Source organism: Podarcis gaigeae (assembly GCF_964106915.1).
Source record: "Podarcis gaigeae genome assembly, chromosome: 13".
Lineage (NCBI taxonomy): Eukaryota > Metazoa > Chordata > Lepidosauria > Squamata > Lacertidae > Podarcis > Podarcis gaigeae.
The window spans coordinates 21,538,450-21,552,899 of NC_139689.1; the positions used below are offsets into that span (position 1 = coordinate 21,538,450).

At 51.3% G+C, this 14,450-nt stretch overlaps 1 protein-coding gene across 6 annotated transcripts; it reads left to right on the forward strand.

The window, feature by feature from the left end:
• The first annotated feature begins 1,359 nt into the window (after window positions 1-1,359).
• RABEP2 (rabaptin, RAB GTPase binding effector protein 2) lies at window positions 1,360-13,972 on the forward strand. 6 transcript variants are annotated; one of them, XR_014557296.1, is made up of 13 exons: window positions 1,360-1,702; window positions 4,129-4,332; window positions 5,017-5,292; window positions 5,584-5,814; window positions 6,810-6,931; window positions 7,012-7,131; window positions 7,650-7,973; window positions 8,677-8,772; window positions 9,832-9,930; window positions 11,029-11,172; window positions 11,298-11,485; window positions 11,812-12,888; window positions 13,542-13,972. XR_014557296.1 is itself a non-coding variant. In XM_083708076.1 (13 exons), the coding sequence occupies exons 3-13, from the start codon at window positions 5,286-5,288 to the stop codon at window positions 13,725-13,727; spliced, it is 1,464 nt and encodes a 487-aa protein (XP_083564202.1). In that variant the 5' UTR covers window positions 1,374-1,702; window positions 4,129-4,332; window positions 5,017-5,285; the 3' UTR covers window positions 13,728-13,972. The 6 variants fall into 6 exon arrangements, 2 of the variants coding, with proteins under 2 accessions (XP_083564202.1, XP_083564203.1); XR_014557297.1 differs by having other exon boundaries at window positions 4,132-4,332; XR_014557298.1 differs by having other exon boundaries at window positions 1,363-1,702; window positions 11,812-11,888; window positions 13,662-13,972.
• The last annotated feature ends 478 nt before the right edge of the window (window positions 13,973-14,450 follow it).

Below are 14,450 nucleotides of genomic sequence, written 5' to 3' on the forward strand. Positions count from 1 at the left end.
GCTCAGAGAGTCTGTGGCCTGACCCAACCAAGCTTTTCTTTGAAGTGGCAGTGGCAAGATTCCAATCCAAGCACATTCAATCCTAAATAACAACAATACGGCTTTTGAGCATGGATGGAGTGACACTTTCCCATTGAGGAAGCACAGGCTGTGCACATACACCCCCTACACTTGCACTGCTGGTTTGGGAAGTAGCGTACACACCATGTTATCCACAGTCCACATCTATCCTGTAGTTTCTTGTGAAATACTGTTTTGATGCATTCCCCAGCAAACCAGCTTTGAGTCAAATGGAGAAAAAGAGCAATCCAGCTTTGTTTTAAGCTAGTAATGCGTTTGCAGTGGCAGGCAACCTCACTTTCTATCCAACTCAGCAAGTAGGGTCGAAACCCCACATTTTACCTAACAAGGCTGAATGGTTTCCCACCAGTTTTTTCTTTATACACTTAGATCCCCATTTGATCCAGGCAGGGAAAGGCTGTAAACCACAGCACATGCTTCACATGCAAAAGATGCAACTCTTAAACCCTGAAGAGCAGCTGCCAATCGGCTTACACAGCAGCATGCTAGATGGACCCAGGGGTCTGGTTTGGGACAAGACAGATCCCTATGCCGCTGATGCTGTATTCTGAATAAACTGCTGGGCTTAGAATCCAAATACTACAACTCAGCCAGCATGGTGCAGTGGTTGGACTAGAACCTTTGGAGACCAGGGTTCGAATCCCCACCCAGCCATGAAGCTCACTGGGTCATCTGAGGATGAAATGGGGAGGTGGTGTGTACTACATCAGCACCTTAAGTTTCTTGGAGCATAGGTGAGATATAAATGCAACAAACAATGCACACCTGCTGCCTGCACGAAAGTTACAATGCCTAAAGCTTGGTTTTGCCAGACGTAGTATCATAGAATTTTAAAGAGTTGGAAGTCAAAATTTATGTTTGTATGTTTATGTATGTATGTTTAGTTTGTACAGTACGTTTGATTTCTTTTTTTGTAATCTAAGTTGAGAGGGGTATGTATCTATGTATAATAAGTTTGTTTAGTGTTCTGGCTTGTGTTTGTAAGTATTGCATTTATCAATAAAAATAAAGAGTTGGAAGGCAGCCTCCCTGCCTATCCGGCCCAGGAGTCGGGCAGAGTCCCAAGCTGGCGCGCTCCTGCTCCTCCTTCCCCGCCCCTTAAAACTTGCTTTTCTTTAAACGCCCTCCTAATGATGACTGCGGGGGGGGGGGGCGTGGAGGAGGCAGCAAGCAAAAGCCGAGATGGCAGGCGGACTTGGCGGGAAGCTACACCCACTTTCCCCCAGCGCCGGCTTCTCCCTTTCCTGTTGTTCCCGCAGCGAGCCTCTTCCCCCCGTCTGATCCAGGCGGGGAAGGAGGAGGAGGAGCAGGACCAGCCGGCCGGCCGGCCAGCCAGAGCGCGCGCCAGCTTGGGACTCTGCCCGGCTCCTGGGCCGGATAGGCAGGGAGGGATGCGAGACTCTTCCGGGGGAGGCGGAGCCCGGCCGCCTTCCTGCTTCCTGCCCCGCGTCTCTCTCGGCTGCTGCCTGCGCTGGGAGAAAGGCGACTTCTCCGAAAGAAGGAAGCGCCAAGAGACCCAGACGCTCCTGCTGCGCTCAGGCAGGGGGATCCTCCGGAGCCAAGCCGGATCCGCGACCAGCTTCCCAAAAAAAAGCCTCAGGTCTGCAGGGAACCCCAAAAGGTAAATAGAAAAAGAGGGGGTGCAGGGGTCAGGATCCCCCCCAACTCTCCGTCCCACCCTCCCTCCGGCACCCCCAGCTACCCAAGCAGGAGTCCGATGGCAGGAGCACCTCGCTGCACCACCCTCGCCGCCCTGCTGGACACTTGGTGCCCAGGCCGCCTTGCCAAAGGGGCGCAGCAGAAGCTTCAGCCCGGGCAGATCTCGGCACCCCCGACGCTGCATTCCCGAGGTCCCAGCACCCCGAGGGGAGGGAGAAGGGCTCGCTCACCCTCCACCACCCGCAGCAGCAGAGCCAGGAAAGAGAGGCACACACGCGATGGGCTTCCCTAATACGCACCTGCTAGGATCTCTTGGGTCAGGGAGCGGGGGGGGGGGGGAGGAGAGAGAGATAGCCACCCCAGGGCACCCCCAAAAAAGCTGCTAGGAAAGGTCGTAGGAAAGCTGCAGATTAGAAGGTGCTCTGAGGCACAGGGGGTCCCAGGCACAGCTAAGGGGGAGGATTTAGTGGGGCTCCCCCTGCAAAGTTCCACTCTACCTCAAGGATCTCCTCAGAAAAGAAGGGGAGACAGCAGTGAAGCCCAGGTCTCTGCTGCTGAGAGTGGATGTATCGCCCACAAGGTGATTTCAGCAGGGGCCTGGCCACCCCCCAAGCTGGACTCACCTGTGGGAAGCAGGCTTTACCTCAGAGGTTAATCTTTCTTTGGAGGGCAAGGACTGGCTGACAGACCAGCATGACGGAATAGCAGGGCCTCCTAGAGCAAAAACTCTTCTGCCCGGCAACAGCAGTCGTTGGGCTTCCATGAAGTCTGCACCCAACAGGACCCTCAGGCTACCAACATTCTTGGGTGGGTGGGGGCGGCTTGCGAGCTTCTCAAGGGCCTGGGTGTCCTCTTATCTCAGGCCACTGGATTCTGGACACAGTTCAAAGCAGATAAGCGAGTTCCACAAGGCCCCCAGGGGCGTCTTCTTCCCAGTTCCAGTCTCCCAAGGAGCCCTCCAGCATCTCCTTACAATCCAGGCCATCAAACACATCCCAGTCCCTGAGAGGGCGGGGTCTTCCCAGCCTTCTTCAGGGTCCCAAAGCAGACTGGAGACACATGGTCCATCCTGAATCTCCCAAGTTCCACGTGGAGATTTTGCACAGCATCCTGGCGAGCCTCAGGAAGGGTGACTTCCTCACCTCTATCAACGTGACAGAACCATACCTCTACACTTCCATCAGGCAGGACCACCGCAGGTTACTATGGCAACAACTAGTTCCAGTTCCAGGCTCTGCCTTTTGGGTAGCGCACATGCTCTCAGGGCAGTCAGGACCAGAACCCACAGACAGTGTAGCACACTCTTCTTGTCCTTCAAACCCTCCTGCATTTCCCTAGCTTACACGTCAGCCAATCTCCATTTCCCAAAGGCCTCAGTTGCACACTCAGTGAGGCAGGGGGCCATAGCCTCCAGAGCTTCCTGGGAGATGGCACCTCTAGAGGAGATCTGTAGGGTAGCTTTCTCCTTGGTCCATCACTTCCAGATCAACACCTTTGCATCAGAAGGCACCTTTGGGTAATGTGTCCTGCAAGAGAGTTCAGCACTCCCAGGGAGACACAGTACAGGTTGTTGGAGAACAGGGACCCACCCAGAGATGCACTGATTTTCAGCATCCCAGGCCAACATTGGCTCCCAGTACATTTCTGAGCACAATTCAAAGTGTTGATGCTGATCTTTAAAGCCCTAAACGGCCTTGGCCCAGTATACCTGAAGGAGCATCTCCACCCCCATCGTTCAGCGCGGATGCTGAGGTTCAGCTCCCAGAGTCTCCATTGCGAGAAGTGAAGTTTCAGGGAACCAGGCAGGGGTAGTGGCACCCACCCTGTGGAAAGCCCTCCCGTCAGATGTCAAGGAAATAAACAACTACAGTCGTACCTTGGTTCTCGAATGCCTTGGTACGCGTACGTTTTGGCTCCCAAACGCCGCAAACCTGGAAGTAAGTGTTCTGGTTTGCAAATGTTCTTTGGAAGCGAAAGCTGCTGCAGCCAATCGGAAGCCGTGCCTTGGTCTTTGAACGTTTTCGGAAGTCAATCGGACTTCCAGACAGATTCTGTTCGAGAACCACCGTACGACTGTATGTGACTTTTAGAAGACATCCGAAGGCAGCCCCATACAGGGATGTTTTAATGTTTGATATTTTACTGTGTTTAAAATATTTTGCTGGAAGCTGCTGGAAGAGTGGGTGGGGCAACACAGTCAGATGGGTGGCATATAAATAGTAGTATTGTTGTTGTTGTTGGCATATAAATAGTGTTGTCGTTGTTGTTGTCGTTGTCAGGCCTCCTCCTCCTTGATCAGAGAAATTGAGATTCTTGATTTACCATGAATTTCTGTTTTTCTCTACTGGAGGAGCCATTACCTCTCTTTCCCCCTCGTTTTGTCCACAGTAGGCAAACAGCCAACGACAGAACAGACGTTGCAGATTCCCGGAACGTGGGTCTTCCCACTTTGGCGAGCTGACAACTAGGGATCCAAGGGGGGAGGCTCTGCCTTCCATGGAAGAGCCTCTGATCCCTGCCTATCTGGCGCCTGCAGCCGGGCAAATCCCCAGCCCACTGGCCTCCACCACTCAAGAAGAACAGGAATTCACGGTAAGTGAAGAATTTCCATACCTCTAAACTTCAAGCCACCCAGCCAGACTATCAGCAAGAAACAAATGACAAAAGGAGGGGATGGGGGGTTCTGTTGGGGGGTAGCAAGCTGAATGGAGAAGAGCCTCTCTAGTCCTCCTGCAGCAGTAACTAGCAGCGCTGTATTTTGGGGCAGGGGGCGGGAAGGCACAGTCCCAGCTTGTCCACTGCTGTATCCAGTTCTGCGCAGTGCATTTCCCGGGCTTCATTTGAAGCTAGGATTTGTAGCAAGATTCCAGTCAGAGGCTACCTGGCAGTAAATAATAAAGACAAGACAACCTCTGAGTATGGGCAAAGTATGTGTGTTGAAACCAGAGCGCTCAATCCGCAAATACAGTGGTACCTCAAGTTAAGTACTTAATTCGTTCCGGAGGTCCGTTCTTAACCTGAAACTGTTCTTAACCTGAAGCACCATTTTAGCTAATTGGGCCTCCCGCTGCTGCCGCGCCACCGGAGCCCAATTTCTGTTCTCATCCTGAAGCAAAGTTCTTAACCTGAAGCACTATTTCTGGGTTAGGGGAGTCTGTAACCTGAAGCATATGTAACCTGAAGCGTATGTAACCTGAGGTACCACTGTAGGTCTTTCCTGAATCATACTAAGGAGCTTGGAGGCTGACTCACGACCACTCACCTTTTGTTTCGCAGGCACGCCTAAGGCCTTGCCAGGAGCAGTGAAAGCACCAGTTCAGCAGCTGCTGTACCGCCTACACTTCAAGTCTCTTCAGAATCCCTCAGGAAATGTCCAGCAGAGAGTGAAGATGAATAAGTAGCTATCTCCGTTGGCTCCGCTGGGATATTTTTGCCCATGTCCAGCAGCATACAATAGATTTTGAGCACTCCCGTGTTTTTACTCGGCTGTTTCTGGGCTCCGCTCAGCCTTCAGGGAACCCGAAGCAGCAGCAGCAACAGCCAGGATGGAAGGTACACACAAATGTGCCTCCGCTCTGAATGGCAGGCAGGGAGAGAGGGCGGGAAGATGGGAAGCCACGCCCCTCATGGCGTCACCCTAGAATGGAGCTCTGGGTTGCGTTACATGGGGAGGGGGAGTCATAGGTCACAGTTAGAGTTAGGGTGCTTGGGTTAAGAGTCAAGGGTTAGAAGGTTAACAGTGTCAGGTCAGAGTTCACAGGGCAGTGGGGACTTAACAAGTCCTGGCTTTAAGTTAACTTCAGTTCTGTATCCATATATATATATTTTCCTGCTCTTCCCAAGAACCTCAGCAGGTGAAGGATGTGGGGGCCCCTCCAGGCCTGAACCTCCCCCGAGATCCAGACCCCCAAAAGACCATCCAGATACTGCAAGCCCAGCTGTCGGCTGCGTTGGCCGAAGTGGAGACCGTCCGAGCTGTGGCTGCCGTGAGCGAAGGCACGAAACATGAGGCCGTGGACGCTGTCCGGCGCCGGTGCCAGGAGGAAGTGGCTTCCCTGCAGGCCATCTTGAAAGGTGAAGGGCCTCAAGGCCTGGGCGCAGCAGGGAAGGAACAGCAGGAACCTTCATTTGTTCTTATTTATTTTTTCTAACCTGCCCTCAATCTCAGCAGATTTCAGGACAGGGTATAATGATGAGAAATATTACATGTATATAATAAAAAGGCAGCAGGTTTTCAAACCTCCCTCCCAGGAACCAAACATAAGAAATGTCCTACTGGATCAAGTCAGTGGTCCATGTATCCCAGCATCCAGTTCTCACGGTGGCTAACCAGTTGCCTGTGGGAAAACCAGAAGCAGGACACTGGTACTGCAGCCATTCTCCTTTCCAGCAACTGGCATTCAAAGGCCTTGGGCAGTGGAGGCGAGTGGCCATGAATTGCCACAAATTTGCTGAATCCTCACTGCCTTTTGTGAGAATCAGTTCCGTAGGGCTGGAGCCAATGTTAGCCCTACTCAGAGTAGACCTATGGAAACTAATGATAAGTTAGTTGGGCCCATTAACTTTGATGGGCCTGCTTTGAGTATGAACATTGGGTGCAGCCCATAGGTTAACTCTGCGCCATGTGGAGAAGTACTTTCTATTATAGTGGTACCTTGGGTTAAGAACTTAATTCGTTCCGGAGGTCCGTTCTTAACCTGAAACTGTTCTTAACCTGAAGCAACACTTTAACTAATGGGCCTTCTGCTGCTGCTGCACCGCCGCCGCACAATTTCTGTTCTTATCCTGAAGCAAAGTTCTTAACCCAAGGTACTATTTCTGGGTTAGTGGAGTCTGTAACCTGAAGCATATGTAACCCGAGGTACCACTGTATTATTTATTTTTATTATTTATTAGTTTTATATATACCACCCTTCATTCTAAAATCTCAGGGCGGTTCAACAGAATAAAATACAGGATTAAAAACAAGTAGATAAGGAAAACAAAGCAGTTCTAGTATACTATAGGAGAGGGAGGCAGCGTCCGGGATTCCTGGCTTGCCTGCTGAGATGCCTGCTCGCTTTCTACAGACACCATCTCCAGCTACGAGGCTCGTCTCTCAGCTTTGGAGCGCGACGGCCGGGAAAATACCTGGAGCCGCTTGCTGCCAAGGCCCAACCCCCTGGATTCGCTGGAGAAGCAGATGGAAAAGGTATGTGGTGGCCAGACAGGGCGTAACCTGAGGGTAGAGGAAGAAGGCTTCAAATGTTTCCTTTCTCTCTTCCCGCACAGGCGCAAGAGGACACTCTGCGGCTCCGGGCGATCGTTCTCCCCATGGAGCAGGAAATTGCCGAGCTGAAAGCAAAGCTGGCACATGCCGAGGGTCTGGTTCAAGAGCTGCAGGGTGAGCAGGTGAGTTGGATGAGGGGAGTGGCAAAGGGGCCACAGAGGAACAGGAAGGAGCCAGAGCAGGAGGGCGGCTTCAAAGCAGCTCAGAATAGGGTGAGGATGCCGTTTGGGTAACAGCTGAGTAAAGAGGGGAAAGGGCAGCGCTCGCCTGAGGGTGATTCCTTGCTCCAGAATAAGTTGACGGTCAACCTTGATGTACATGGCCCTTGCAGTCTACATCACTAGCAATCTGCATCTGCAGGTGTTTCCCTCCGCCAGTGCAAATTAGCACACAAGCTGAGCGATGGCAGGACAAACTCGCTCTTCCTGGCTGGCTACAAGTCTGGGGAAGTCAAGGTTTGAGTCATGAATGGAAACTAGAAATGCCAACTAGAAACCCTCTGTTTCAATTAAGGCAACAGCGGTTCCCTCCTTAAGCTTCCCGGTTTCCTGGCTGTTAGAATTTGGTCTTTTCAGAACCAACACTGGGCAGCCTGTCTCTGGGGAGGCCTCCTTGCTCATTCCTTTTCCTTTTCCTTCAGCGTTCTTTATGTAGCTCCTCTGAATCCCTCCTCGCTGACTCTGAGGCCGTGCCCTCCGATGCCCCTGGAGACGACCCTGGCACTTTGGCAGAAGGAGGAGGAGTGGCGGAAAAATTTGCCCGCAGCCTGGACAGCGTTTCCATCGCCTCTTTCTCGTCATTGGCACCGAGTCCGGGGCCTGCCGTCCGGCGCAGGCGTCCCCCTAGCCCAGAGACTGCCTCCATTGCTTCCTCCACGGGGACCCTCGTGCCTGAGACCATCTACTTACCGCCGGCCGGGTACCAGCTGGTGCCTGACTCGGAGTGGACGCAGCTCCACACACAGGTGTGTAGGCAGGGCAGAGTGGTGGTCAGCCCTTAGGGGTCAGCAGTTTTCTGTCCAAAGCAGGGCTGTTGAGGACGTTCAACAAGGCTCTCTCAGTCGCAGTGCCACACCTGTTGAATTCCCCCTGAGGGAATTCCCCTCCTGGCTCTGTTCCTGCTGTCTTTCTGCCAACTACAGTGGTACCTCGGGTTACATACGCTTCAGGTTACAGACTCCGCTAACCCAGAAATAGTGCTTCAGGTTAAGAACTTTGCTTCAGGATGAGAACAGAAATCATGCTCCAGCGGCACGGCAGCAGCAGGAGGCCCCATTAGCTAAAGTGGTGCTTCAGGTTAAGAACGGACCTCCGGAACGAATTAAGTACTTAACCCGAGGTACCACTGTAGTAAGAGCGAGGTCCACTGCGTCAGGCCTGTGTCTGGATTCGTCCTCGCTAATGGTTTTGAGGAGTTTGCTCTGCTTTCCTTGTTTTGGTTTTGTTTTAAAGTTGATTTTTAGCTGCCTTGGTGGGCCTTCCGAAGGCAGAAAGGAAGTTATTTTTTTGTCATCATGCTTATGAATCCCATGGCGGGCCTCTACTAAATAGAGGGCTCCTCTGTTGTGTTGTGATCCTAGAGGGAGATGTGGGGGTGGTGGAGACGGGAGGAGGAGGTGTGCCAGAGTTCTCCCTGCCCTTATTTTGTCCCCGACTTCTTCCATTCAGGTGCAGCAACAGTGCGAAGCCCTGGAAGAGGGGGCACGGGAAAAGGCCGGCCTGCAGGAGGCGCTGAGGCGCAGCAATGAGGAATGCAGTAAGCAGGTGTGTGGGAAGGGGGGGGGAGCCCTGCCCTCGGGGCCTGAAGCCAAATCCACCTCTGTGAGCCTCCCTTCTTTCTGCTGCTACTTTGGTGTTAGATTTCAGTCATGCTCTTCCTCTAAGGTTCCCAATTAGCTAAGTGCTGGGGACCCCCTGTTTTTCAAAAGCCGAGCCATGGACCTCCTACTTTTGAAAATAGCGATATCTCTGTGGTAGTTTTTGTTATGTGAATGGTGCTGCCATAGGCACCAACTCTAAGGCGTCTAGACCCTTTGGACACACACACCCCAATTGGACCATATGGAACCACCTCAGCCTCCTTCTCTGCACAGGTAAGGGCACAGGTAAGGTGCTTGATCGCCCACCCACCTTTCCCGGGGTACCCTCCTTCCTCTCCCCTTCGCCCCTCCAGTGTCTTGCGAGCCCTCCACTGCAGAGGGGACTTGGCCACTGCCTGCTGGAGTCAGGGTGGAGAGAGGAGGAGGCAGCAGGTGGGGTGGGCCTGCCATTGTCCCCCAAGGAGCCCCCAGCTCATCTGGCCATGTAGCACCACCTCCCATACCCAGAGCCTGGCTGCCTAGGCCTCAGAAGCACCAGGTGAAGGAGGAAGGTGGGGGGGGGCATCCATCAGGCCAGGGGGTCTCACCCTGGACTGCACTCACTTGGTTCTGGCCTCCCTCCATTTGTCCTTCCGGCAAGGGCCAAGCCTGTGCCCCCCACCAATTTCCCCCCAAAACTGGTGCCACCAGATGCCATGGACCCACTGGGGTCCGCCAGCCACCAATTGTGAACCCTTAGCTTCCAGCAGGAGCTCTGGGCGATGTGCAAGATTATCTCCTTTCCCCCCTTCCACCCCATTTAATCCTCCCTACAACCCTGTGAGGTAGGCTAGATGAAGAGATAGGGACTGACCCGTGATTCAAGGCTGAGTGGGGAGTTGAACTTGGGTCTCCCTAGTCCTAGCCTAACACCTTAATCACAACACTGCGTCAGCTCTAGAAGAAAACTGCAGCTTCCCCTTCCACAAATTGATTCCCCCTTCCTCTCTCTCCTTCTGACCAGGTCCAGGTTCTCCTGACTCAGGTGCAGACTTCAGAGCGCCTCCTCCAAGGCCTCCAAGCTACAGTGAGCGAAACTCAGCGCCAAACTCAGGAGCAAATGGTAAGGGGACAGCATTGGTGGGGAGCCCCTGTCTGGGGGGGGGGGGCAAGGCTGGCCAGGGGCAGGCTCTGATTTCAAGTGGCAAGCTTGGGGTGTGCATGGGATTCTGGTTTAGGAAGGCCCTGGGTGTTGACCAAGGGCTGGTTCTTAATGTTGTAGCCCCTCTGTGGCCACTGGGGGGGAGGGAATAATAATAATAATAATTTTTTATTTATACTCCACCCTTCCCGGTTTAGAAAACCGGGCTCAGGGCAGCTAACAACAAATTTAAAACACTTAATTGTAGAAGCAGCATAAAATACAGTATAAAAACATGAATAACAATAAAGTTCAAAGTTCAGAAATCAATTTGGGGGAAATCCATCTAATAAGTATTAGATAGTCACCAGGGCTAGCTGGCTGAATTAGTCCTACTTGGGCCAGCGAGGAGGCCAGGGGAGAATTAGCTGTGGGGTCTCAGAGCTCAAGCGCTATTGTGAAAAAACCCTCTTAATGCAGCACACTGGCCCAAATGCAGCCAGCTTCTCTGTGCCAGCACTGCAGCACACGGTGGGTGACTGTGGGCCTTGGGTGTGGGGGAAGAAACTGCACATTGTGCTGCTTTTATAGGCAATGTGTGGGGTTTGGAACGCCACTGACCGCTGGCTTTGCAGTATCCGCATGCCAGCAGTGAGCACTGCTGGCAGGAAGGCCGTCCAAATGCAGATGGACTGACGCACAGGATGAAGGGCTTGTGATTTCTTCACTTTTTTATATTTACATCCTGCATTTTGGCTGAGAACGTAGAAAGCTGCCGCATATTGAGCCTGTGATGTATATATAAATTAAAATTTGATGATATGATACTGCTTTATTGGTCCTTTGCTGTCTTCTTGTATATTTCTAAGAGATTTTTCAGTATTAAGTGGTTTAGAAAAATAAGTAAATAAATAACAACAAGAAGAAATAAAGCCACACTGTGCCTGGTGCTACAAGGGCTTTTTTGAGTCATTCCTCTCATGTGCAGCGGGGAGGTGTGCACCTTTTAAATCGTTCCTCTGGAAACCCAGGTCCAAGTTGAAGTTGTTCCTTTTCCTTCTGCCCCCTTCCTTCCGCTAGGCTGACCTGGCTGCTTCCCACAAGCGCCTGAGCTACGAAGTGCAGCGCCTCAGTGCTGAGAACGAAGGGCTGCGGGGGGCCAGTTCCCAGGATTCCCGCCCAGAGGAATCTGATGAGAGCATGAGCTTGCCTAGCACTGTCCCGGTAATTCTGACCCACCTCTTCCTTGTATTGGGCTGCGGACTTGGGATACTGGCGTGGGATGGCTGGAAATGGCAGCATTGTATATGTTATATATGGCGGGTTTCTCCCTCCTCCTGCCTCCCTAGGAGCTGCAGGCCTTGGTGCGCCAGCTGAGGCAAGAGTCTGCCTCTCAGCTCCGGGCTGCTGAGCACCAGGCTGAGCGCCTAAGGATCGAGATTGTGTCCCTGAGGGAGCGGCTGGACCAGGAGACGGCATCTCGGTCAGGACTGCAGGGGGCGCTGGAGAGAGAGCAAGAAGAACGTGGTGAGCAGGGGCGGGGAGGAAGGTGGGCCAAGAACTAGGTGAGGGAGGGGGTCTTCTGGGATTAGCATCTGTTGGCTTTCTAGGAATCTGAAATCACTTTGTAGTGTTGTGGATGTGATTAATGATTCTCTCTTTATTTTTGTCCTCTCTTCCCTTCTGGCTTCTGACTGGCAGAACTTTTGCAGGGTGAGTTCTTAGGTGTGTGTGTGTGTGTGTGTGTGTGTGTGTGTGTGTGTGTGTTATATGTGAGTGTGTGTTTGTGAGTGCACATTTCCACAGCTGAAGGCTTGGACACGGTGGTCACCAACTGACCTTCTTCTCCTTTTGAATCCCCAGCCTCCCTGAACAGTATCCGGACTGAGATGGAGAGGATGCAGCAAGGGCAAGAAGAGATTAGCAGAGCCCAGGGATGTGTGAGTCTTTGTGCTTCTTTTCTCTCCTGCTGCCCAGAGATAATTGCCAATAACTATTTCACTTCCCCAAATCATACGCGTTACCCCGAATCCCCACCCCCACCCTCTGGATGGAGGATAGAGATTTGAGGGGGTGGGAGGAAGGATCATGGTAGAATAGAAACGACAAGGTCCTACTTAAGTTAAGGAAGAGGAGAGTAGGATCCTCCTTGGAGATCCATGAGATCTCTACCGCACCTCCAAAGGCCATCCTGTAAGTGTCCATGGGGATAAGGTCCCTTGCCTACACAGGAGAGATGCAGTGTGCAAACTCTTTTTGGTGAGCAGCCACACCTGTTCCCTTTGTCACTTCCTTTCTCTGCTAACACGACACTCTTGTCTCTCCTGACCTTTCCGTAATGACTTTTTCGTATGCTGCAATTATCGGCTGTTGTCAGGTTTGAGTTTAATCTACCATTGGCACTGAGCAGGCAGATTTCAGCACTCTGAGAATCTCATCTTTCAGTTTTGGAAGAAAAAACCCTGTTTAGGCCTTAAGCATAAGAAAGAAACGCTAGAAAGGACCTGTGCAGTGTCTGGTGAGATCTTGGGAGTCCAAGGAAGGAGAACTGAGCCCTGAGCTCCAATCTTCTATGGCTCTTTGTCCTTCCTTGCGTTGCCTCAGTCCAAAGGTGGAAGTCCTGTGTGCCTCACTCAGCTGGGAGATGCGCATGTTTCTTGCATCCCAAATGTCTTGGTACTCGGGTGTTTTGGCTCCTGAACACCGCAAACCCGGAAGTGAGTGTTCTGATTTGCCAACGTTCTTTGGAACCCGAACGTCCGACAGGGCTTCCACGGCTTCCGATTGGCTGCAGCCAATTGGAAGCCGCGCTTTGAAAGTCGAATGGACTTCCAGAACAGATTCCGTTCGACTTCCAAGGTACGAGTGTAATGAGTGTCAATTAAGCATCCATATTTGGGTTGTGGTAGAAGCATAGAAATGTTTGTGCTAGTCACTTTGGTCAATACTGAGGTGCAATGCCTTTATTTTTATTTTTTTAAATGATATTTATTCAGAATTTCAAAAATACAAGAAAAAAGACAAAAAATAAGAAACAAAGGAAAAAAATGAGGTGCAATGCCTTTAATTCACTTCAGAGAAGGGGTGGGGTGAGCTTTGAGTGGGTTGGATCTTATGCTGTGGTTGTGAGGCTGGCCCCTGCTTTTCTTTCCAGATGTGTTACAGATACAGATTTCTTTCCAGATGTGTTTCTCAAAGTAGCTGTTTTACTACAAAGGAATTTCAGAAATAGACTGGAAAGAGAAGCTGCTGAATTGCAACTTATCACCAAACTTAAAACCATGGAGAGACCTGGTCTGAACAAAGACATTGGATTCTTATCTCATTATACATGACAAAGCCATTTTTCACCTTCTCACCCCTTGCTTTTTCCTGTAAGACCTATTGCAGTCGTTAAGAGTCGTCAACAGGTTCATCACAGCTATCTGCCAATCACCCATTCCCACCACCCTTCTGAGTAATACCCCTCCCCACCTTCTCACTATATAGAAGGGTCTGGAAACTTCTGTTTCAGTGTATCTGAAGAAGTGTGCATGCACACGAAAGCTCATACCAAGACCTAACTTAGTTGGTCTTTAAGGTGCTACTGGAAGGAATTTTTTCCCCCCAGATGTGTGTGAGGCTGTTTCTGGTGAGAGGCAGAACACTGGCAGAGGCTGGGAGAGAGAGAGGAAACCTCTGTGGGCTTATCCTCTTTTCTTTTTATTCTACAGGTGCAATCTGATGCTCCCTCTCTGGGAGAAGCCAGCGGCCTTCAGGATAGAAGGTCAGAGCCTTAGAAGGAGGATAGGGGAGGTCACCTCTGACCTTCCTCACCTTCTTGGCACAATGGGAACCTCAGGGAAACCTGCCAGGCACCAAAGGGGTCATCTCTGTCCTCCGGAGCTCTTCCAGGTCTCCTCTACATGGGCAGGAAAGCAAGAACTCTGGAGGGAGGGTGGCTGGAACCTCCCATTCTTACTCCCCTTCCCACTGAATGACACTGGAGCTTCCAGAACACAATAAAGGAAATTTTTGTACCTTCCTCCATCTGTGTGTCTCCTTTCCTTGGGTAGCTGAGCGGACTGTAATGGTGGGTGGTAGCAGTAACACAAATCTTCATTTTGCTTGAGAGGAAGCCTCCAAAAGGGATCACGGGAATCGATTTTCTGCTTTCCATCTTTGAGCATAGAGACACAGCCTAAAAGTGGGCCAGAGCGATGCAGTCATAAAAATATGTATAGAGCCATTAGCCATTGTAACATAGTTTGTATTCATTTTCATCTTTAAACTGTTGTGTAACATAAGTATTGCAGATATGAAATGATGTACAGTAGGGGAGGTTTCTTTCTTTTTGCCATAAGTTCAGGCCTTGTGTCATTGTAGTGTTTTCTATATGAAAAAGAAAGTTGCTTGGCTGAGAAGAGGTTGGATGTCCGTGTGCTATACAGTGGTGCCTCGCAAGACGAAATTAATTCGTTCCGCAAGTTGTGTCGTCTTGTGATTTTTTCGTCTTGCGGAGT